This window comes from Schistocerca gregaria, chromosome 1 (genome assembly GCF_023897955.1).
Source record: "Schistocerca gregaria isolate iqSchGreg1 chromosome 1, iqSchGreg1.2, whole genome shotgun sequence".
In the NCBI taxonomy this organism is placed as follows: Eukaryota; Metazoa; Arthropoda; class Insecta; order Orthoptera; family Acrididae; genus Schistocerca; species Schistocerca gregaria.
The window spans coordinates 225835299-225861113 of NC_064920.1; the positions used below are offsets into that span (position 1 = coordinate 225835299).

General features: G+C 44.0%; 1 protein-coding gene across 2 annotated transcripts in view; it reads left to right on the forward strand.

Moving 5' to 3' along the window:
• Positions 1-25815, forward strand: part of LOC126337999 (uncharacterized) — a 198232-nt gene that overhangs the window by 56630 nt on the left and 115787 nt on the right. For both annotated transcript variants that reach the window (XM_050001517.1, XM_050001518.1), the window contains exon 2: positions 21304-21546. In XM_050001517.1, the coding sequence (XP_049857474.1) occupies positions 21318-21546 (229 nt within the window). In that variant the 5' untranslated portion in view covers positions 21304-21317. The remainder of the gene's footprint in view (positions 1-21303; positions 21547-25815) is intronic.

Consider the following 25815-nt stretch of genomic DNA (forward strand, 5'->3'; position numbering starts at 1 on the left):
TTTTTATATCGAATGAAATCAGTGATGCTGTGTGTGGTACCTGTATGTTCTGTATGTTTTCTATTAGGTTTCCTGTGTTTATCACTGTTCTGTTGTTTTCTACTTTATAGTGTTTTGTAACTAACTTTTGGAGGGTTTTGGCTATGCGGTATGTTGGGGCTTTCTTGAAGTTGATAACAGCTCTCATTGGCATTCCGTCTTTATGTATTTTCGGTTGACTGCGGAGTGTTGGTTCTTGTGGATTTTTCTTTGTTAAGTAGTATTTCTGTTTGTCTGTGAGTGTGTGTTCAATGTTTTTCAGTGTTCGTTTCACATTTGCCTGGAATCGTGTAGTTGTATCTGACTTCAGTTTTTGTATGGCGTTGGTGTTTATGTATTCCTTGGTTTTTGTGATGTATTGCTCTTTATCCATCAGTACTGTTATATTTCCCTAGTCTGCTCTTGTTATTAATACGTTGTTGCTTGTTAACTTTTGTTTTAACCTTTTCATAGTAGCTACTTATGTTTGGTTGTTCTTATTGTGTGTCTGCTGTGGAAAAAACCGCAAATTGGCGTTCATAAGAAGAACAACAACACCAAAAATGCAACAGGAGCGTAATATGTAAGAAATTGTCCACGCAAGCTGTAAGTACGGTTCAAAACATTACTACTTAATAGGAAATACCAACCACCAGAACTGTTTATAGCCTATAGGCACAGTGACAAACAATGTAAATAAAATAGCTAACATATGTACATATTCCAGGCCACTGATGATGCCTTGCAGCAAATAAAGGTGAAACGCGTATGGCACTAAAATTGTGTTTTATTCAGTTGCTGTCAGACGGTCCATAAGTAAAAATTATTACTATACCGTAATATTATAAGCAACTGAGGAAGACAGGACTACAAAAGTTGAAGATACTGTACACCTGTTCGCCCACTGCTTGGATACTGCTCACCGGTGTAGGATCAGTACCAGATACAGTTGATGGAAGAGATAGAGAAAACCCAACGGAGTGCAGCGCGCTTCGTTACAGGATCATTTAGTAATCGTGAAAGCGTTACGAGGATGACAGATAAACTCCAGGTGAGGACTCTGCAAGGGAGACGCTCAGTAGCTCGGCACGGCCTTTTGTTGAAGTTTCGAGAATATACCTTCACCGAGAAGACAAGCAGTATATTGCTCCCTCCTACGTATATCTCGCGAAGAGACCATGAGGATACAATCAGAGAGATTAGAGCCCACACAGAAGCATACCGACAATCCTTCTTTCCACGAACAATACGAGACTGGAATAGAAGGGATAACCGATAGAGGTACTCATGGTACCCTCCGCCACATCCCGTCAGGTGTCTTGCGGAGTATGGATGTAAATGTAGGTGTAGATGTAGATGCATAGCACTGCCATCTGTCGGAACTTCATGAAACTAAGGGAGCTGAAGCGGAAATGTCCCGCAACAAATTATGTATTTATCGACCAAAACTGGCGAAGAAAAGAGTGTTGCATTACTTATTAAATGCCCTTCGTAGATTTCGTTGGAATTTCGGAACAAGGTTGGCAGAACACAAATTCTGAGAACTGTTTTGTCATAGGTACACTATTTTTTTTATTTCGTAATACTGTTGCGTAGTGTTCAGCACCCGACCACGGTATTACTTAACTTGGCCTTCAATGACCGTTGTCGGAAACACGCGGTGACCTTGCAGTAAACAAGTACAGTGGTGACTAGGGGAAAACGCATCGCATTGTGAATGATTTCAAGACAGTTGTGCATATACCATCACGTCGTCAATCGTGTCCTCCTGAAATGTCACGATAAAAACTGACAATAAGGCCACTGGAGCCCCCTCACTGCCAGATGCAATATTGCGAGTATTGTCGACTAACAACTGTTTGATTGTCTTGATAAAACGAAATGATGATATGGCATTATTAACCAGGAGACCCCATCGAGGGGTTGGTTGGTCGCGTAGTTCAGCTCTCTTTATTTGACGCCACTTCCGCGACTTGCGTCTCAGTGATGATGATGATGATGATGATAATGATGTGGGGCGCTCAACTGCGCGGTCATTAGAGCCCGTACAAAGTCTCGATCTTGACACAGTCCAAATTTTACACAGTCCAGTCTAGTCACTGTCCCAAATGATGATGATGATATGATGAGGACAAGAGAAGCATCCATTCCCCGGGCAGAGAAAATCCCCAACCCGGCCGGGTATCGAACCGGGTTCGCCAGTATGGTAGTCAGCCGCGGCCACTACACAGCTGGATGTTTCAGACTTTACGCAATAGAGCCTAGCAAAATCATTGCGCGAGCTGGCACAAGAGAAACATATCGGTCTTGCAACCGCGCATAAACCGATTAGGCAAACATTCTAAATGTTCCAGAATGAAGAGACAGCTGTACAAGAATTGAAAGGCAAGGATCATTCAAGTCGAATTCGTAACTCAAATGGTTTACATCTTTTGTTGGGAGGAACGCTATTGGCGTTCTTAATGTAACATTGTACAGGGCGTTTCTGTAAGAGCCTGCAAAGGTACAGCAGGATATAGAGAATGCTCCACGAACAATTTGAGATAGGGAACCTGGAGTAGGTGAAGCCAGCTTAAGGAGATATGGACGTAAACTTCTCTAACGCATTGTCTAGCATGACTGTTTTCGAGCCCATTTACAACTAACATGCGTACAACTTCACACGAACTGTACTGTTTATTTATATGCACATTATTTATTTCCTCTAAGGAAACAAGAATGAGGAACCTCCTTACCGGAAGCCATGATACAGGTTTTGTTTACTCTATTTTTCCATGAGGTATCTCTGTTGTATCGTATTTACATTGTCCCATGACAGAACGTGCCATGTACCAACGACAGACCATTCATTACTCAGTGCCATTCAGAGACGTACACTAGAAAACCATGGAACACTACCCCCAGTATTCCCTGGTCGCCGCATTGGAACGCGAGGTCCTATTCCATGGCTTGCAAGGTCACCTGACCTGAATCCCCTTGATTATTTCCTATGGGGACATTCAATGTCGCTTGTGTATGAGACCACAGTGGATACGGAGGTGGAGTTAGTTGACAGAATTGTAGCTGCCTGTGACGTGATTCGAAACACGTCAGGGATATTTGTCAGGGTGCCTCAGAATCTAGTTCGACGATGTCATGCTTGCATTGAGGCTGATGGCCGTCAGTTCCAGTACATTATGTAAGATACGGTATAAATGGTACGTTAATCCTGTCAATGACGGTATTACTAGTTAACCAATGTAAATAAAAAAGTACGCAGTCATATGATTATATTCCTATTTTCACCTTAAGCTAGATTCTCCGACCCCAGGTTACCTGTCTCAAATTGTTCAGTGGAGCATCCTCTACGTGCCGGCCGGAGTGGCCGAGCGGTTCTAGGCGCTTCAGTCATATCGGCACATTTCGGACGGTTGCACTTGCCGACAGATGCCGACGTAACCGCTGGGACGCCGTCTAATTGCATAAGAGATGTAGCGGGCACCCGTCCAGCAGCTGTTTTAAGATACAGACAGGCCCACGAGCGTGCTGAAACTAGCAGCTGGTGGCATCCAGAATTCCTTTCCTTTGAGCTGAAGAAAACTGTTACTCAGACTGCTTTCTCCTGTAGAATTTCCGTAAATTCTCGGGACGTTTTCAGGTTGGACAGCTCATCTTGACCACAAGGTCGCAAAGCGTTCTTACGTAATTTTTTTCTTTTCGTGTGCAGAGCGAATTTTTAGAAGCCTGTCGCTTAATGTTTTCGTATTTTCGTATTTTTACAAACTTCCACGAAGATTTTTTCTCCACACAATAACAAAGTAGGTTATAAATGTTATATTCTTAGTTTTAATCTAATTTTTGACAGCAAGATTCTGACATCTGCCTGTGGTTTTCATTTTAATGAAGTCATGAGACGCAGCATCAGAGTCATCGGTGCAAACTAAATCCAATGGTGATATGTTTCTTGTGATGGTGAAGTAGAGGTGGAGCTCGGAAATGACCGGTATTGTCGCAGTGCATGTCTGAAGGGGCCAGTTTCGTTGTTCAGTATAACTGGAGAGCAGTTTCGTTGTTCATTATAGCTGGAGATGTATCTGAGTTTTGATTGCTGACAGATTTTATTTGTGAAAAACAAAAGCATGAGGGAAAGCATAACCACATTCTCTCTATCTTGCTATTGCCCTTACAGGCTCCGAAAGCTGGGATCGGTGATGTTTCGTTGAAGGGTTCGCACGCTGACACTTGTTGATGAACCAGCATTGAAATCCGCAGTAATTTGCGGAAGGGTTGCAGTTCTGTCACGTTGAACGATTCTCTTTAGTCGTCGTTGGACCCGTTCTTGCAGGATCTTTTCCCGGTCGCCGCGATGTAAGAGATCTGATATTTTACCTGATTTCTGAGATTCACGGTACACTCGACAAATGGTCTTTCTACTGTAACAGTAGTAAGCTATTTAAAGACTGCGCCAGACACTTGTCATCTTATATAGGCGTTGCCAACCCCAGCGCAGTATTCTGCATGTTTACATATCTCTGTATTTGAATACGCATGCCTATACCTGTTTCTTGAAAGCTTCAGTGTGTAATGATTTGGGCCGTCTCATTCTCGGCTACTAGGTGATGCCTACTTATTCTAAATCTTCAAGATGAATATTGCTAGACGACAACAGCCGTGTTAACAGAGTCGCAAGCATAAATTTGTTGTTTGACGAACACTCAACTATTGCGCTACGAGTGGTCCTCTGAAATACCGAATTTGATCTCACAGGAAATTTTCGGGATTCTTTGGAACAGTGGATTAAACGAAGCTATCAACATTTCCGCGATCTTGTAGCTGTACCTGCTGAAACTGCTGGAGTCTCGTCGCCACCGAATTGAGGTCGTTATCGAGACTAGAGGTTATATTATGTGGCATCGGTTTGATATTTTTTCTGGGATTGGCTTATTTTTTATCCAGTATACAAAAGATATCTGACCCTCGTAAGCCGTCCGCGCCAGTGAAGTGGCGTTATACAGTGTGTCCCAGGAGAAATGGACAAATTGAGGGTTACCGTAGAACGCTTGCAAACAAGTGCTCATAGCTCTTTACGTATTCGCTTCAGAGCCCATGTCTATTGTTCCATACTACCTCCAACCAAAATATGGAACGAAAAGGATTTGCTACCGAAGAGAGATTTTTCACAATAACGAAGATGAAGAAGGGCTCATAGCTCTTAACCCTTGCATCGTTAAAATTCATTCTGCATATAGATGTGCAAAATAAAATGTCAAAAATTCTCTTCCTTTGTTATAAACAATACACTGACTGATTTCGAAAACGGTGATGTGAGATGTATCTCTCCCACGAACCTAACTTGACGCATCACAAAAAGTTTTACATCAGCCCGGTTCCCAGAACTCCTGAAGATTGATGTTGGCTGTGAATATTGTATCACAGACACATTCCCTTTGACTGTTCAGAGACGTCGTTAAATCCGCCCAAAGATGCAGACAAACATGCATGAGCAGCGCCTATTAGACGGAGGGGTCCAGTCATTCGACCAGGAAGGAGGTACACGGCTCGTTTTGTCTGTACTTCAAACATGCTAGATGGTCAGTATCGCGGCTAGACCGCGTCCGCATTGTTTCTTTGTGCCAGGAAGGGCTCTCAACAAGGGAAGTGTCCAGGCGTCTCGGAGTGAACCAAACCGACGTTGTTCGCACATGGAGGCGATACAGAGAGACAGGAATTGTCGATGACATGTCTCGCTCAGGCCGATCAAGGACTATTACTGCAGTGGATGACTGATACCTACGGATTATGGCTCGGAGGAACCCTGACAGCAACGCCACCATGTTTAATAATGATTTTCGTACAGCCACAGCATGCCGTGTTACAATTCAAACTGTACGCTATCGGCTGCATGATGCGCAACTTCACTCCCGACGACATCATGCAGCGCGGTACAGATGGTCCCAACAACGTGCCGAACGGACCGCTCAGGATTGGTGTCACGTTCTCTTTATCGTTGAGTGTTGCGTATGTCTTCATCTAGACAATCGTCGGAGACATGTTTGGAGGCAACCCAGTCAGGCTGAACGCCTTAGACACACTGTTCAGCCAATGCAGCGAGGTGTAAGTTCCCTGCTGTTTTGGGGTGGCATTATGTGGGGCCGATGTATGCCACGATACCTGAATGCCATCCTCCGCCAGTAGTGCAACCGCAACCACAGTGACAGAATCTTGGCAAGGCATTAGTCTTCATGGACGGCAATTCGCGACCCCGTCGTGCACATCTTGTGAATAACTTCCTGCAGATAAGACATCGCTCGACTTAAGTGGCCAGCATCTTCTTCAGACATGAACCCTATCGAACATAATGGGATATATTGAAAAGGGCTGTTTATGAACGACGTGACCCGCGTACCACTCTGAGGGATCTATGCCGAATCGCCGTTGAGCTGTGAGACAATATGCCCAACAGTGCCTAGATGAAGTTATGGACAGTATGCCACGACGAATACAGATATGTATCAATGCAAGATGACGTGTTACTGTTTATTAAAGGTACCGGTGCGTACAGCAATCTGGACCACCACCTCTGAAGATCTCGGTGTATGATGGTACAAAATGCAATGTGTGGTGAACTGTGAATTTACTTTCAAAACCTTTTCTTAAGAATTTGCTTCATTTACTAGCGATTCATTAAGAACATTAACACATTTAATCACACTATGTGAGCGTGGAAGTAGTTGCCAGTGGGTAACTGATGAAAAAATAGTCAAATTTCTTTCAACAAATGGAAATTTTATTCCTAAATGCCCCTTTAAAAAAAATTAAAATTATAATCAGAAAGCACCCTCTTAATGTCAAGTTACAATATATTCAGAGGCAGAAAAAACAAATTTTTGACTGTATGTGCTTTCGGGCTGAGAACCTTACCGCTCCCTTTTGACACGGCTGTAGTCACGACAGCTCACAACAACCTCTGAAAGACTACACTGATGCAAATCTGCAACACACCAGATTACTTTAAACTAAAATTTTTTAACCATTCACACAAGCACATAAACTATGCACCCCATAGTAGGAATGGAAATGGTACAAAACACCAACATTAAAAGACTAACTTGCCACCAAAGGTGTAACCTCATTAAAAAAAAAAGAAACCTTAAGGTGGCAACTTTATATACTAAAATGACCATTTAATTAAAAACCCATGAAATGCAGTCTTACATAAAATATATAAAGTTGACCAAACATGCTCTACATTACACATATACCGCCTCTCAAGATGATAGGCAAGATAATCATATTTCAGGAATTCGGCCGTTACAATTCAAGCAATTAATTCGTTAACACCGAATCCGACAAACATGACAGAGGCAGCTATTAACGTATGGCAGACCGACAGACAGACACTAACTGCCTAACAAGTGCGGACGAGAGACTGACCAAGAACACAAGTATAATTTAACAAGGAAATGAAACAACATCTCACGAATAACTTAACTTTTAATAAACTGCGATGTCTGGCGATGACCTGGCGCAGCAACCCCAACACGCTCTCCCGAACCGTCCACTGGCAGCCGCTTCAGCGGACGCAGGAAGGCGCGCCGATCTCCCGTCTCACGGCGTTGCAGCTCGCACCAGCCAGACCGACGTCGTGGGTTGACTCCTGTCGCTCTCGTGCCGACCGCGAAGCCACTACTCCTCGCTATACAGCACGGCCCACAGGACTGACGTGGCGACCTCACACGCGCCGACGCTCAAGGCGGACAAGTCATCCTGTGTCTCAGTGCTCGACCGACCAACCGATCCATCCAACCGCCAATGACCATTGCCTGAACAAACTCGAGTAGACCGGCAGCCTACCACGTACGAGCACTGCGGACGACAGACAGACACTGACTGCCCCACGCTGACCCAGCTGACCAACTGACCAGACTCGCCACCTAGCGAGCTCATAGCACCCTTTAAATGCACGTGAGCAGGCTACCTTTCCCCTTTCCCACCAGAGGGAGACACCAAAGCTGCGATTGCCACAGCGGCGCCACCGTCAGAAACGGAGGGCGACTGCTTCACACAACGTGCTGTTCAAAACAGCAATTTTTACCACGGCTCATGTGGTTTTCGTGGGCAATAAAAAGGGCGGAAATGATGTTTATGTTGATCTCTATTCCACGTTTCTGTACAGGTTCCGGAACTATGGGAACCGAGGTGACGGAAAACTTTTTTTGAAGTGTGTAGATCCATGTTTTCATGCAAACCTTGCTTTTCAGAGTTTTAGTTTCAGAATGATTTTGTCAGGACGGCAATTATGGGGAAAAGTAAAACAAATCGATACTAAACCACATGAAATATTGTAAACAAGTTTTCAACATAACATTTGAAGAGGGCTTTGACATTCCGTACACTAAAGTTTTCTACACTCTATGAAGTTTTCTGGGGCACATACGTTCCACTTCATACAAATTATGTTCAAAGCATCAACATTACTGTGGTGTGTAGTAATATTTTAAAACAATCTATATGATGCTTAGGAAAATACTATTACTTACTTTTGACACTATAAGTTACTTCTGACATACTTGGAAAAGAGGAGGTGTAGATTTGATCCGACTTTCGTGAAACTCACGCACTGTGCCATCTATGTACACATGCCGCCACATTTGATCGCTTACATTCTGCTATATATCCATCCTACGGTCCATAGTACTTTTCTCCAAGTTCCTGGAACACGTCGCTACATCACAGCATTAGATAGATGTGAGACATAGATTTCCCAGCGCTCAAAGCTACGTCTTACATAGTGGGAAATACGCATCGCATCAACCAGGAAAGGGTTAAGGCATGCACTTTAGAGCCTATGTTTACTAGACATTTTTGCTTCAAGTGATTGTTCCTGTCACATCCTTGAATATTGACCATTCCTCCTGGTGCTCCCTCTATGGACCATAGCGCGTGGGTGGCGTGGCAGGTCCCGCCAAAGCTGAAAGCACAGGGGGAGAGCAGAAACTGACCAGAAAGAAAACTAGAAAGAAAGACGTAATAAAATGAAACACCTGCAGCCGCCAGTTTCATGTGATTTATTATACAGTAACCAGCTTCTGTGAATCAGTACACTTTCCTCAGGTCTTAACTGAAGCTGAGAGTGTGAAATCCAATAGTATGTACGATCCCATCAGTGATCAAGATCTATGAACTGGCTTAATGTTGTGTCTGCAACCATCAACTACCATTTCACCTGCTCAGCATCAGTTAAGCCTTGAAGATGGTGTGTTGAGTCACTGAGAGTAGTTACCATATAATAAATAGCATCGAAAAGATCGCTACAAGTACTTCATTTTACTACGCAAGCGAACGGCCAAAGTCCCAGAAACCTTCAATCACAGTGACGGATATACAAAAAGAAAGAAAGACGGTTAAAGAATCAACCGGGAGAGGAACGTGAGTTCTCCTTCCTCCCATGTTGCTACCTTCTGGCTATGAGAAGAAGCTTTTCCCTCGGCCTTTGACTGTAAACAATGTCATTTCGTACAAGTAGCATCATAAAGGAGCGACTACTACAAAGAATCGTTCACCGTTAGCACAGTCTCACTGGAACTGAAAGGAGCCGCCGATTTCCTTGGAAACTCTGTTTCGGCGAGATCGTACATCATCATCATCATCTCCTGAATATGGTAGCTAGCTGGTTCGTTGAAATATTGTGTCAGCTTGACTACATTATCCAGCTGCTTACACGAGAAGAGTATCATATACTGTTCGTTTATGTAATGTATTTCAATAATGTTTCACTTCTATAAAATTACAAATGACTGATAACTCTGTTTAGGGAAAATTGCAGAAATGTGGCTACAGGAGGGTGAGGGGAGAGGAGGCAGCTTTGCCAGTTCGGCCAGGGGCACAGTATCACCCTGATACGGGCCCGTGAACAAGATTAATAATTTGCCACCCTCCAGTGTACAAGCAGACGTTGGGAATGCTTAACGGTTGTGGCGTAAGTCATCTGCCTGTCGTTTAATGCTAGTTGCTCCTTACCCCGTGTCAGAACCGATGCTAGAAATGCTGTAATGTTCAATTAAGAAATGCTGGAATGTTCAAGTGCGGTACCCGACTGGCCTTAGGCGCCTTGGAACGGTCCGCGCGGCTGCCCCCGTCGGAGATTCGAGTCCTCCCTCGGGTATGGGTGTGTGTGTTGTCCATAGCGTAAGTTAGTTTCAAAATTTCAAGTGGTTCTAAGCACTATGGGACTTAACATCTGAGGTCATCAGTCCCTAGACTTAGAGCTACTTAAACCTAACTAACCTAAGGACATCACACACAAGCATGCCAGAGACAGGATTCGAACCTGCGACCGTAGCAGCCGCGTAGGTAAGTTAGTTTAAGTTAGATTAAGTAGAGTGTAACCTTAGCGACCGATGATCTAAGCAGTTTGGTCTCTTAAGATCTTACCAGAAAATTTACGAGGACAACAGCTTTACTTAAAGGTACTGGGTGCTATTCAATTACTCAGAGTAACACTGTTCTTGTATAACTTGATTTTTGTTCTGTAATTTTACTTCACTTATGCATTGTTGATATACTAGTATTATACAGGGCGTCCCAGCTATCTTGTCCACCCAAAATATCTCTCGAACAATAACAGCTATTGCAAAACGACTTTCACCGATATCAATGTAGGGCTGGGGCCCACGAATGTACATATTTGGAAACATTCTAAAACGAAAGCATATGTGTTTTTAACACAAACTTATGTTTTTTTAAATGGACCTCCTATATTTTTTCTTCAGCAGTCCATAGCATCACAAAGCACATACACAACTGCGTTGATTGCATCGCAATATTCCCATTACATCCAGAGATATTGAGACGCGAAGTTGACGCTTGAAACACCCGACTTGCGCTGCTAGCGCACGTCCTGAGGCTCAGGCATGAACCCCATGCTGCAGGATGGCAGCAGGCCGTATTATTCGTTTCGGACCTCTTGATAAGTATGAAAGTGTGATTACGCATGTCAATCACATCGCGATTACGGGCAGCATGGGGTTCACGCCTGAGCCTCAGGACGTGCGCTAGCAGCACATAACGGGTGTTTCAAGCGTCAACTTCGCGTCTTAATATCTCGGGATGTAATGGGAATATTCCGATGCAATCAACGCCATTGTGTATGTTTTTGTCATGCTATGGATTGCTGAAGAAAAAATATAGGAGGTCCATTTAAAAAAAACATAAGTTTGTGTTAAAAACACACATGCTTTCGTTTTAGAATGTTTCCAAATATGTACATTCATGGGCCCCAGCCCTACATTGATACCGGTGAAAGTCGTTTTGCAATAGCTGTTATTGTTCGAGAGATATTTTTGATGGACAAGATAGCTGGGACACTCTGTATATTCATTATAATCGCTTTAACGCGCAAATCACTCAAGTCTAGCGGCTGATTCCTAGTGAGCATAACGGTATTTTATTCGTCGAGGTGATCTCGCAATTCACCTTCTCATATAAAGACATCAAGTTCGCGATTGGCATATACCGCACATGATTAATCCTTTGGTTCATATCATGGTCCATGCGTGATCAACACCGAGCAGCAAGTATTCCCTAACATAAGTCACTACCCGCACGAATTATTTCGGAAAAACACGGAAGGGATCTCCTCTCCCATTCGGTGATTCACTCATACACCCGCCGATGATTTTTTATGTAATCGCCAAAACAGAACATCTATCCATACGCTCTGTCTCACGCTGCGACAAGCGAATGACCCCTTTTAGGCTTCCCCAACTATGAGGGGTGTTCAAAAGAAAAAGTAAAAAACAACGCTATCGGTATAATTCAAGTCTTTATCCAAAAGTAAGCGCCAGAGGCTTGAGCACAAATATCCTGCTGTTTCAAGAGCCGAAGCATTCCCTGATCCCTGTATTCACAAACACACACACACACACACACATACACACACACACACACACACACACCATCGCTGGCAGGATTTGACTGACTTACACCGGGCGTTAGAGATATAAGGGAGATATTTTTATTGGTTACTGAGGACAACATTATTTCTGTATTGACGTCATTTAGAGACTACAAATTATAGCTACTAGGAGTAGTACGTTTTTAGGTTGGTTAGTACCTAGAAGTACGTATGCCAAGAGCAAGTCATTAATGCTTTTTTTCCCATGGGAAGCAAGCCAGGTGCTGAAGTGTGAATGCGCGGGCGGAAAAAGGTTCGTCAATACTGACAGGCGAAGCCCATTTAGTGCAGCAGTTATCACCAAGCAGAAAAAATCTGATAGTAAATTGCGTGACGTGTTTGTGGGACATCATTAAATGCAGAGAAAAAACATCCATAGCATTGATGTGGGTACATATTAAGGTACTAATGATGACAATATCTGCACTTATAGTCCTAACATCCTGTATGTAAACGGAAATATGTTATCCTTTCTGCGGTTCTTTCACTTGTACATCTACTGTGTTGCATATTCAGAAATAAACCACAATTGCGAAGGGACTACGGAATGTAAACTTTAATCATGACGTAAGTGTTTCGTTTTCCAGAGAGAGGAACGTTAATCGATCATCAACCTGGCTTAATGTAGTTTTCATAGATTTCACCAGAGACTGAAAAAGTTCTCGGGTGATGTAAGTTTTCGTTGCAGTGAATAACCTGAACTGGAACCTCAAATTGAAGTAACTGTCTCCAGTAGAAAGAATTCGAAGTTTCAAAACTAACCTTGTCACCAATGTTACAGGATCTCTGTATTTTGTATTTTCCTTTGCTATCAGTGGCTCATCAATATGAAGTAATCGCATTCGAAGGTCGCCCAGAAAACAACACACCACGTACTTCCTTCTACAATTATTTCTTGAACGCAGTGAAACGTACACACAAGGAAGAATGATTTTCATTCTACACTCTCTAGTTTTCCACATAATCTCCTTCCCGTTCCATGGCCTTCTTCCAGCGATAAACAAGGCCATGTACGTGACTGTCCAAATCACCTCTTCGTCATTTTCAAAATGTCTTCCAGTCTAAGAGAGATAGGTCAGCGCTGTAGTGTGGATGGGGGACACTGACCAATCCTGTTTAGTGATGCCTCCCGATGTCCTCAAACTTCTGTAAGGCCGAGCGTTATCGTGTTCAATCAATCATCTGGGTTTGTTATGGCGACGAAGTTGCTGGAAGCACTACTACAGTTTAGCTAATGTGTTCACATATGTTTCGGAGTTAATGCTGCTGACTCTTGGCATTACGAATGATCACATTACTAAGCTACATCTTGTCAGGTACGACAGTCATGGATGGCCTCCCGGAACGCTGCAAACCTTGGAGCTCTGCCGAACCGCCTTTCGTAATAGCCTCACTCTTGACGTACTTCTGTCGGTTGCAGATGCTCCATAAACAGAACCCGAACGTTTGTGAATTTTCTCAACAGTTATTTTCTGCACAGTGAGAAATTCAATGACGCCACTTTGCTTGCAACGTACATCACTTACAGACGCCATTTCGAAACACTGCTGCAGCTACGCTGTCTGTCGGAAAAAAACTGAAAATTTTCTCACGCACTCCAGAAATAAATAACCTCAAATAATATATACATAAAGTTTCGCATTGGTGCCATTGTTTTTCGCTGAGAATAAAAATCTGGTGCATTACTTTCTGGGCGACTCTCGTATTTTGAAATCATGAGGACAGTCACCATGAAATATGTCACCCAATTTCCTGGCTGAATAGTTTTCAGTAGATTAATTTCTGCTCCCATGTAAGATTAATTACGCCAGTGGATTTAGTGTGAAAACAAGAAATGTATCAAATTTATCAGAAAGAATTGCGATCTAACAAGTAGCTCGCGCCTTTGTCCCACCCCTTTCTGTATCGTAGGACGTGCCTCTCACAATGGTTGTAGCCTGGTGGTAGTCAAGGGAAGGCAGCATTCGGTTACGATTGTGAACGGGGCCGTAATCAATTACTATTGGTTGCCTTTTACAATTACACACAATTTATTTTAAATCAGTAATTCCAACCTCAACAATAAATAAAAAATACCACACGTTCTTATAGAAGGAATAAACAACATTGTAAATAATAGTGTTTTCAGTGAGGTACAATTTAGCAAATCGCCATTAAATACAGATACAAGCCACTGTGATCTGGGCAGAAGGCCTTACACGCCAGGAATGGTAATAAATTAAGAATTGTTTAAAACTCGCTGCAACTTACAAATTACAGGTATTGAAATATTAAAGGCAAGTCGCCACAAACACAGCAGAAGGCATCAGACGCCAGCAATGGCAGTGAATAAGATTTTAGGGATTAGTGCTAAAATACAAATAGCAATTTAGAATTTGAAGGGAAGTGACCACAATCACGACTGAAGGCCTTACACGCCAGGAACGGCAATAATATAAAAAAAATTTAGAAACTTGCTGTAAAACAGCAAATACAACAGCAAAGGTTAATAATTAAAAACAAGCAACTGATCACCAAACGGGTGTAATAAGATGATGGTAAACTTTGTAACACAAGGGGCCACAGACGGTGCTCCAAGAATCGACCTCTGAGAAGGTACGGCGACAAATACTTTCGGGAGCGATGACATAGGCAGCCAAGAGTTGCATTCACTTCACAAGGTGGTAACTCAGACTAGTGGCAGTCTAACGAATGACTAGTGATAATCTTGCTGAAGCTACCTGACGTCCGATAAACCAAATGAAAAGATGGAACAATAAGCCAAAGCCGGAACTGGCAGTCTGCACTACCTCCAAAATACTGTGTTTAGAGCCTCCCGGAACGAGAAAGGAATAATTACCACCACAGTAGAGGAATCACCAAGCGGCCTACAATCAAGTAAGCTGTGAAAATTACACGCCTTACCGGACAGCAGCGGCAAGGCGACGAAATGTACCTGCCGTTACACACACTAACCCCCAGGGCAGGTAACCGGGGCGTTAGCGGGCACCAGGAAAGAAAAATTACCGCTGGTTGAACTTAACAAATTGTAACAAGTTGAACGCAGTAAATAGTAACTAGAAGTCCAGGAAAGCTAATCAGATCCGCCTTACCCGAGCACTGCACTTGCTGCTCTTCGCCTCGGCGACACCACGAGCAGCAACGCGAACCCAAGTCACTGGAGAATCGCGGGACATCACAATGGTGGAGGTTTCCCTACTTGGACTGAAATGCACTCAAAGCTTGCAGCATCTGGTTTACGACGAGGCCGTGCACCCTCGTGACGACAGGCCTTCCATCCGGCAGTCCATGTGCGCCTCCAGTGGTCCCGGCGTGTTCGCGCAGTGCGCGTACCTGGCTCCTCCTGAGTCCCCCATCGAACTGGCCCACTCACACGACCTGGAAAACAACTAGGTCGCTCCAAAGATAGGGCCATAGTTACTACATATCGATAACCGCGGCTGCTGCCACTAGGGGACAGGCAGCGCTTGCGAAACTGTTAGGCGCTAGTCAACACGAGAAGAAGGCAAACAACCGCAACCATGCCAACTAAACGATACCGTCTTACCTGTAACAGAGGGTGGAAACCTACAATCAGAACCAACGCGAGCCGCAGCATGGCTAAATGGCATTATACACTCCTGGAAATGGAAAAAAGAACACATTGACACCGGCGTGTCAGACCCACCATACTTGCTCCGCACACTGCGAGAGGGCTGTACAAGCAATGATCACACGCACGGCACAGCGGACACACCAGGAACCGCGGTGTTGGCCGTCGAATGGCGCTAGCTGCGCAGCATTTGTGCACCGCCGCTGTCAGTGTCAGCCAGTTTGCCGTGGCATACGGAGCTCCATCGCAGTCTTTAACACTGGTAGCATGCCGCGACAGCGTGGACGTGAACCGTATGTGCAGTTGACGGACTTTGAGCGAGGGCGTATAGTGGGCATGCGGGAGGCCGGGTGGACGTACCGCCGAATTTCTCGACACGTGGGGCGTGAGGTCTCCACAGTACATCGATGTTGTCGCCAGTGGTCGGCGGAAGGTGCACGTGCCCGTCGACCTGGGACCGGACCGCAGCGACGCACAGATGCACGCCAAGACCGTAGGATCCTACGCAGTGCCGTAGGGGACCGCACCGCCACTTCCCAGCAAATTAGGGACACTGTTGCTCCTGGGGTATCGGCGAGGACCATTCGCAACCGTCTCCATGAAGCTGGGCTACGGTCCCGCACACCGTTAGGCCGTCTTCCGCTCACGCCCCAACATCGTGCAGCCCGCCTCCAGTGGTGTCGCGACAGGCGTGAATGGAGGGACGAATGGAGACGTGTCGTCTTCAGCGATGAGAGTCGCTTCTGCCTTGGTGCCAATGATGGTCGTATGCGTATTTGGCGCCGTGCAGGTGAGCGCCACAATCAGGACTGCATACGACCGAGGCACACGGGGCCAACACCCGGCATCATGGGTTGGCGAGCGATCTCCTACACTGGCCGTACACCTCTGGTGATCGTCGAGGGGACACTGAATAGTGCACGGTACATCCAAACCGTCATCGAACTCATCGTTCTACCGTTCCTAGATCGGCAAGGGAACTTGCTGTTCCAACGGGACAATGCACGTCCGCATGTATCCCGTGCCACTCAACGTGCTCTAGAAGGTGTAAGTCAACTACCCTGGCCAGCAAGATCTCCGGATCTGACCCCTATTGAGCATGTTTGGGACCGGATGAAGCGTCGTCTCACGCGGTCTGCACGTCCAGCACGAACGCTGGTCCAACTGAGGCGCCAGGTGGAAATGGCATGGCAAGCCGTTCCACAGGACTACATCCAGCATCTCTACGATCGCCTCCATGGGAGAATAGCAGCCTGCATTGCTGCGAAAGGTGGATATACACTGTACTAGTGCCGACATTGTGCATGCTCTGTTGCCTGTGTCTATGTGCCTGTGGTTCTGTCAGTGTGATCATGTGATGTATCTGACCCCAGGAATGTGTCAATAAAGTTTCCCCTTCCTGGGACAATGAATTCACGGTGTTCTTATTTCAGTTTCCAGGAGTGTATAAGCATTTTCGATATTATTAAAGTAGTAAGATTTCCGTCATATGGCAAGGTTAGGCAGTTGTGTTTCTTATTGTTTGGTTGCGTTTGTATTTCTCTGGGCAGACCTTTTTCATGGTGGGCCGTCTTTTAAAAGCGAGAGCAGTCTCTTCCCATTCGATAAAGTAGCCGAAAGAACGGCGCTTTTGCACGCTCTCTGCTTCTATAACTGGTATCTGGCAAATTACATTGGGATTTTTCTGGATAGGGCGGGTTCATGCTGGACCAGCTCCGTCCACGCCATAAAGTGGTTGCAGTGCCAAACCTGGTGCGTCTTTTGCACAGCGCCTGGTCGGTTATTTCGAAATTTCTCTAGAGAGGGGAATTCGAGAAGGTGTTTTTCTCTCATTTCACAGAGTGACAAATGGTCACGTTCATTGACAAGCCGATGACAGTGTAGACGCACTTTTTTTTCTCCAAAGAATCACCAGAAGGAGAGAACAAAATGTTTCGTCTCACTGTCACGAAACGGAAACATGACTATGATTCTGGACGTTGGCTGGGTAAGTGCTGCTTCGCTCTGGCTACTGAGTTCAAAAAATGGTTAAAAAGGATCTGAGCACTATTAGACTTAACGTCTGAGGTCATCAGTCCCCTAGAAGTTAAAACTACTTAAACCTAACTAACCTAAGGACATCACACACATCCATGCCCGAGGCAGGATTCGAACCTGTGGCCGTAGCGGTCACGCGGTACCGGACTGAAGGGCCTAGAACCACTCGGCTATAGCGGCTAGCTGTAGAGGATGTTGTTCCGATCAAGTATCGTTTGAGTTTAAGGTGTCCATGGTAATGTTTTATTTGTTTAGTTGCGCGTAATGATTTCCTTGTTTTCGTCTGTTCGCGTGTGGCGAACCTTTCTGCTTCCACGTGATTGCTCATTACAGTGCCTATGCATACCATGAATTCCTTTGCATGTCCGATTAGCATCTTTCTCTCACAGTATGGTCAGCGCAAATATTTCTGCGGCATCTGTGAATGTAGATACGAGCTTGATCCCTTGAGCTTGGAGCTTGATTCCTTTGCTATCAATGGCTCATCAAATTTAAGTCGTCGTATTACGAGGATCACTCAGAAAGTAACGCACCACATGTTTTCTTCTACAATTTCCCCAGTACCTTACAGCCCACTCCTAAGTGTGTAAAGTATGATACATACAAAATAATAGTTCCCCATTTGTAATAGTGTTACTTGAATGTAAATTTTCTTTCTATGCTGTTCTCTATGTGTCTGCTTATGATATTTAATAAACCAAGTGATTTCTGGAGTTTTTGATTAATTCTGCAGCTAGAAAATCCGTGGCCCAGTTGTTTAACTATTTTGCAAGGTTGGCACCCAGTGTTCATTTATGAGGGCCTTTTTTCTTCAGTGCGAACTTTAAATTGCCTGCATGAATAAAGGGGGAGCTCTCTTACTGCAAAAAAGTCCAGCAGGCGTCGGTAGAGTTGTAAAACTACCGTAGGCTACCGTAGACTCTCGTAAGTAAGAGTAGGCTACAGTACTTTTCCTAGGAGCTTTCGTCACTCAAAGTCGTTCCCGCACTACCTGTGTATTGTGTGTGTTGCATACCTATCAGGTATTCTCATAACAATCGCTTTGTTTTCGTATGTTATCTGTGTTTTAATAGATTCCCCTAAAAACAGGAAGCGGTGAACTGTGTAGAAACATGGTGAGGATATATAACAGGCCATGTAACCTACAGGAAATTTTTGTTCTACATAACTATCCTCCTGTTTGAAACTTACAAATGAACACTATTTAGAGCAAAACTGAAACTAACAATGTTTAATTGAGGTTTATTCGAAAATGGGTGATTTGTAACGTGAGACAGAGGGATGTTATAGTAAAAACAAAGAAAACCATACAGATTTATCACACAGCGCTAGAAAAAAGTAATTTCCTCAACAAAAACGTAAAATAACAAAATGAAAAACAAAACAAATATATATCAAACATCGCTTCAATACTTCGTTGAACTTGTTCATAAATTATTGTCGCATTTATCAACGGTAACAGGAAGATCTTGCATATGATCACGATGAAATACGGTCCGTTGAGCGCAAAATAACAGAAACTATTATATAGTTTTTACTTTCAACATTGCAGCCCAGTCAGCAATCGTGATAATCTGATATATAAGAAACCATCAGCCTCGATTGCGATAATGAAACCAACCTTTACCCAGGATTCACCCCAAATAATTGAGCCTTCTTCAGAAGATGTACCTGAATCTATAATCTGTCTAAGAGGGCATGTTCTACAAATAAAAGTAAAACAGCCTAAATAGGCGTAGCCACCTTTTAAAAATGCGGTACATAAGTACTAAGTCAACACCAAGACTTAAGCTCCGGCGTACGCCTCGTCTCCATGGACGCCGTGCGGTGGGTCTCGGGAGCTCACAAGAAACTAAGTAGGACTAGATAACACGCTGCAAATCAACATGGCGGGGAACAGTGCGCATTTCAAACTGAGACCATGACTGTCAAAGATAAAAGACCAACGGAGTTACATCTTAAAACAAATAACGTATAGAAAGTTTGAAAATGTTTGACATAAAGCCTCTGCACCAGGTTATGACTAAAATATAACAAACTGCGCATAGATTTATATAAGTTCGAACACACTACCCCGACTATACACTATAAGAACATATCGGCCCTTTCACAACGAATGCTGCATAACGCATCCATCGTTGTTAATGAAAGATGACATATTACATAAACAAGGAAACTGTAGTATGTAAACGCCATAGTGCAATAATCTCGGTTAACCTGTACAAAGATGGTCGAGTAGGTGTTTTTATCAGTTGATGTAGATATAATTCTTACTGCTGACAAGCACTGAATGAAGAATAATAAAAAGATTAATTTTTTATCTTATTACTAAAAATAACTCGTGAGTGAACGAATAACGCCACTAAGCCTGTTCAGGCTGTTTTAGTTTTATTTCTAGACCATTCCCTCCTAGACAAATTATAGATTTAGGTATATCTTCTGAGGAAGGCTCAATTATTTGGGATGAAATATAGGAAAATGTTGGTTTCATTACCGTTATCGAGGCTTATATTTTCATACATATTATATATTTTTTAAGTTTGTGCATCTAAACTGTGCTTTCATCGCAAGTAATTGGTTTGATTGTAAAAAAGCGCAGAAGTTTCGCCATCAACTAACTTTTATCACTTGTAAAATGCAATTGATATTCCGTAAGGATATAAAATACACAATGAAGTAAAAGTAAACGATGTTCAGACCTAATTATGTGCAAAAGGAACAACTAGACACTATAAAAACAAAAAGAAGTCGTCAGCTCCCAGTTTCTCTCTTAAACATTCATTTATTTACTAGGTCTACAACTTTGCTTCGCCGCTTTTTCTCGAAGTTCGGGGCTTTATTGTGAAAAACTTACAAAAAAATTATGATTCATAGTATTGACCATCGCTGGCCACGACATTCTCCCATCTTTCGGATAGCATTCGAATCCCGTGGCGTCTTTTTTGGGAATCCATGAATCGATTCAATTTTGCACTTGTTCATATGATAGGAAGTGTTGGTGAGCCAGACTGTATGCCACTGATCGAAGAAGGTAGTAGTCAGAGAGATCAACGTATGCAGAATACGGCGGGAGGGACAGGACTTCTCATTTCAACGTTTCCATGTACATTTTGACGGGTTTTGCGACATGGGGTCGAGCACTGACCTGCTGCAAAATTACCTTAACGTGTCTACTGCTGTATTGTGGACGTTTGTGTTTCAGTGCAGGGCTCGAACGCGTCAATTGCTTTCGATAATGATTTCCTGAGACTGTCTTCGTCTGTTTCAGTAGCTACGAAAACGTTCTGTCTTCCACCGCCATGCAGGGCTTCGACATCAAAATCAGCGTTCTTCAGGCGTTGAAAACATTCTCTGCACGTTCTTCCACTAATAGTTCCCTCACCATTGGTCTTACACAGCATTTTAAGAGCCACAGCCGCAGATTAGTTCATGATAAAGCAGTAAATTAAAACTTCCCGCAAATGGCGAGAAATGGGTACTTAACATGACGTTTTTAATCGAGAATAACCTTATGATGAAATCAGAAATCGACTAATATTTTTATGGCATCATGTTTACAGATGCCTAAGCTTATTCGATTACACCTATGGGCAACCGCCCGTTGCCCACTTGCCGCTACCGCCTTCTGTTGCAAAACGGCGGAAGCAAAGCTGTAGACCTAATAGTATGATAAACCTGTTGGCAGTCAGTGTGTGAAACACGTGTGGGTGGATGTTGGCAGGTGTATGGCCGAGGATGGCGGGTGTCCGCTGGCTGGGGCTGGCGGCGACGCTCGCCACGGCGCTGCTGACGCTGACGCTGACGGCGCCGGCGCAGGGCGCGCCCTTCGCGCTCGTTCGCCGCGCCGCCGACTCGCAGTCATCAGAAGATGACGACGCCGACTGGTACAAGGACGCCGTCATCTACCACGTCTTCGTGCCCTCTTTCCGGGACTCCAACGGAGACGGCGTCGGTGACATTAAAGGTCAGTCACCTCCAGTATCTGTCCACCATTTCGCGGCAACGTTGGTAGGTGGTCTACAGTCCCATATCCCTAGATCCAATCAATATAAATTTATTATATACCGGAGTACCTACATCTGAAAACCACATTGCTTGACAGTTGCCAAGGAACAACTGTGAACTGCCATGGAACACCTGACAAGCTATAGGAAAAGTTAATGATGGGGTGCCGCGCGGGATTAGCCCAGCAGTCATGGACTGTGCGGCTGGTCCCGGTGGAGGTTCGAGTCCTCCCTCGGGCATGGGTGTGTGCGTTTGTCCCTAGGATAATTTAGGTTAATAGTGTGTAAGCTTAGGAACTGATGACATTAGCAGTTAAGTCCCATAAGATTTCACACACAATTGAACATTTTTTTGAATGATGGGGGCTGGACGGGTTAACGCAGCGAAATTTATGGACGAACTCGCTGTGAGCATTCGACAGCTCCTGTAGCATGGTGTTTGAGAAGGCTGTGGTGGAACAGATTAATGCGACATCCCATGTGGTATGGAAACTTGTCTGCAAGACGTCATTTTGAGTGCTTACGGTCGTAAGCAAACAGAACATAGCATGTTGTTCTCAAAGGAGAGACGTCTACAGACGTTAAAGTAACCTCTGGCCTGCCACAGGGGAGTGTTATGGGACCATTGCTTTACACAATATATATAAATGAGCTAGTAGATAGTGTCGGAAGTTCCGTGTGGCTTTTCGCGGATGATGCTGTAGTATACACAGAAGTTGCAGCTTCAGAAAATTGTAGCCAAATGCAGGAAGATCTGCAGCGGACAGGCACTTGGTGCAGGGAGTGGCAACTGACACTTAACATAGACAAATGTAATCTATTGCAAATACATAGAAAGAAGGATCCTTTATTGTATGATTATATGATAGCGGAACAAACACTGGTAGCCGTTACTTCTGTAATATATCTGGGAGTATGCGTACGGAACGATTTGAAGTGGAATGATCATATGAAATTAATTGTTCGTAAGGCGGGTGCCAGGTTGAGATTCATTGGGAGAGTCCTTAGAAAATGTAGGTGGCTTACAAAACACTCGTTCGACCAATACTTGAGTATTGCTCATCAGTGTGGGATCCGTACCAGGTCAGGTTAACAGAGGCGATAGAGAAGATCCAAAGAAGAGCGGCACGTTTTGTCACAGGGTTATCTGGTAAGCTTAATAGCGTTACGGAGATGTTTAGCAAACTCAAGTGGCAGACTCTGCAAGAGAGGCGCTCTGCATCGTGGTGTAGCTTACTGTCCAGGTTTCGAGAGGGTGCATTTCTGGATGAGTTATCGAATATATTGCTTCCCCCTACTTATACCTCCCAAGGAGATCACGAATGTAAAATTTGAGAGATTCGAGGGCGCACGGAGACTTTCCCGTAGTCGTTCTTCCCACGAACCATACGCGACTGGAACAGCAAAGGGAGGTAATGACAGTGGCACGTAAAGTGCCCTCCGCCACACACCGTTGGGTGGCTTGCGGAGTATAAATGTAGATGTAGATGTACATGTAGACGAATAGTTGGACGATAGAAACCGATCAAACTGTTGCTCCAAAAGTATCGTCTAATGATTAAGAAAGGTAGCTGGAAGAGGAAATGCTATGAGAAAGCATGGCGGTGGTTGTAAACTGACCACCACAACGCAGTAGGATCGATATGTAGCCCTAATGGCGAAAAGAAACGGACATTAAACTCCTAGGCAGATCGCTGCATATCTTGCAACCGCTACCGTTACGTGTGTCCCTGTAAGACCCATTGCGCGGCGTTTAAAACAGGCTGGTTTGTATGCTTGGAAGCATTTTAAATGCATCTCCTCCAACCGCACCAACGTCGGGGAAGAATCGTAGGTATAGGGGAGCTTGTTGGCTGAGGTCAACAACAATAGTCCCGAGTAACTTTCTTTGATAAATTCTGTTTAAATGTGACGAGTCATTCGGGCCACCAGTTAGTACGGAGAGAGAGTGGAACACTTTACACACCACAGGATGTTCACGAATCTCATTAATGTGGGCAGGCATTTTGCACAGTGACCAAACACCGCTGCATATCTATGCGCGAAGTATCCTTGCAGCACAACGGTGTTGCAGGAAGATTATTCTGGATTATGTCCATCTGTTTCGGCGTGTGGTAGGTCTCGCCTTTCTGTTTACGAGCGACAGTGCCAACTCAGACAGGACTTCTGAGGCGTTCGACATGCTGGAAAGTAAAGGTATTGGATGTATGAAATGGCTAAAGCACTCCTCGGAAGTATATCCTACACAGCATGCCTGGCGAACACTCCCTACCCGGACCGTCAAAGAAATGAAAACCGGACAATATCCCCAAGGATTCCTTAATTGTTTGGTAGCCATAATGAAAAACAGGTGCAGTATATGCTTAAGTGCTCGAGGAGGCCATATTATTTACTGAGAGTACCATATCTGCCTTGATGTTGCGAGTGTGATCTGTGTCAAAACATGAACGATATTCATGTCTGTTACCTGCTTCGTCACGTGGTGAGATCTGTACAGTTTTTTGTTAGAAATATACTACTCCACCTCTGTTATGTATGTACAATGTTTCGTGTCGTCCATCATAACCTGTGATTACTCCAGACAAAAATGTCTTTGTTGCGTAGCAGTTGTCAAGCAATGAATATATCCAGTGGATATGTATGTGCGTCAGGGTGCCTTGCACAGAGATCTATGCCTTCTTTGGCATAATGTCGAGCATGTCAGGAGTTACTCAGTTCTTCTTTAGTCTTGTACCGTTGTTGAGCTACATAGGACTTAATTATTTCCTATAATGTGTTCTCTGGCGTGGTAAGGTCTGTGTTTTGTGATGGCCGTTTCAGTGGCGCTGGAGACGTTGATGAATCACGCACAGTCCAGAGAACCGGAAATTGTTAATCAATGAACTCAACGCACGTGAACAGCAAAATGCAATCATGGATGATCCAAGATTTCCTTGTTTTCAAGCTGAGGTAATAATTATGTTTGCAACTTCTCGAAATAAAGATTTACATTTGCGTTCCATTAAAAAAAAAAGATCCGTATATGTACCGTGAAGACGTTTCGGCCAATATCATAACATGAGGCACATTCCTTTCCAACTCTGGCACGGCTTGCTCAATGTAATGGTTGAATAAGATTGCGAATAGGCTAAAAGCCTGTCTGACTCACTCTCAGCCATTGCTTCCCTTTCATACCCTACGACTTATAACTCTTATCTGACTTTCGTACAAGTCGTAAACAAGCTTCCGCTCAATGTAGTTTACTACCTTCAGATATTTAAAGAGGGTTTTCCAGTTAATATTATAAAAAAAACTTTCTCCAAATCTACAAATTCTATAAACGTAGGTTTACCTTGCCTATCTTCTAAGATAAGTCGTATGGCCAGTACTGCCTCGAGTGTACCAACATTTCTCCGGAACCCAAACTGCCATTCTACGAGATCGCCTTCTACGAGTTTTTCCATTATTCTGTAGATAATTCACTGTCGTATTTTGCAATTTTGACTTGTAAATCCGATAGTTCGATGATATTCATATCTGCTATCTCTTTCTTTCTTTGGAATTGGAATTATTACACACTTCTTGAAGGCCGGGGTATGTCCCCTGTCTCATATACCTAGCACACCAGGTGGAATAGTTTAGTTATGGCTGGCTTCCCCAAGAATGTGAGGCGTTCTGAGGGAATTTCATCTACTTCAGAGGCCTTATTTTGGCGTAGGTCTTCCAGTGCTCTGTCAAATTTTTTTCGCACTATCCTATCTCTCATCTCAGCTTCACCTACTTCTTCGTACTGTTCTATGATATTCCCCTCCAGTTAATTTCCCTTTTGGAGCCTCTTTACGTATCCCTTCCACCATTCGGCTTTCCCTTATTTACCTGGTACTGGTTTTTGTTCAGAGTTCTTGAAATTCGTGCTGCTGCTTCTCTTTTCTGCAAATGTCTCTTTAATTTTCCTGCAGGTGGTATGCAATTTTCTCCTGGTAACGACGTGCGTCTGTAGAATTACATTTGTCGTCTAGCTATTTCTGCTTACCCATGTTGCACTTTCTGTCAGTTTCATTTTTGAGATGTTTGTATTCCCTTCCGCCTGCTTCATTTGTTACATTTTTATATTTTATCATTACATCAATAAAATTCATTATCACCTGCGGTATCAAAGGATTTCTACTAGCCCTCGTCTTTTTACCTAGTTGATCCTCTGCTGCCTTCAGTATTTCATCTCTCAGAGCTGCTGACTCGTCTTTTATTAT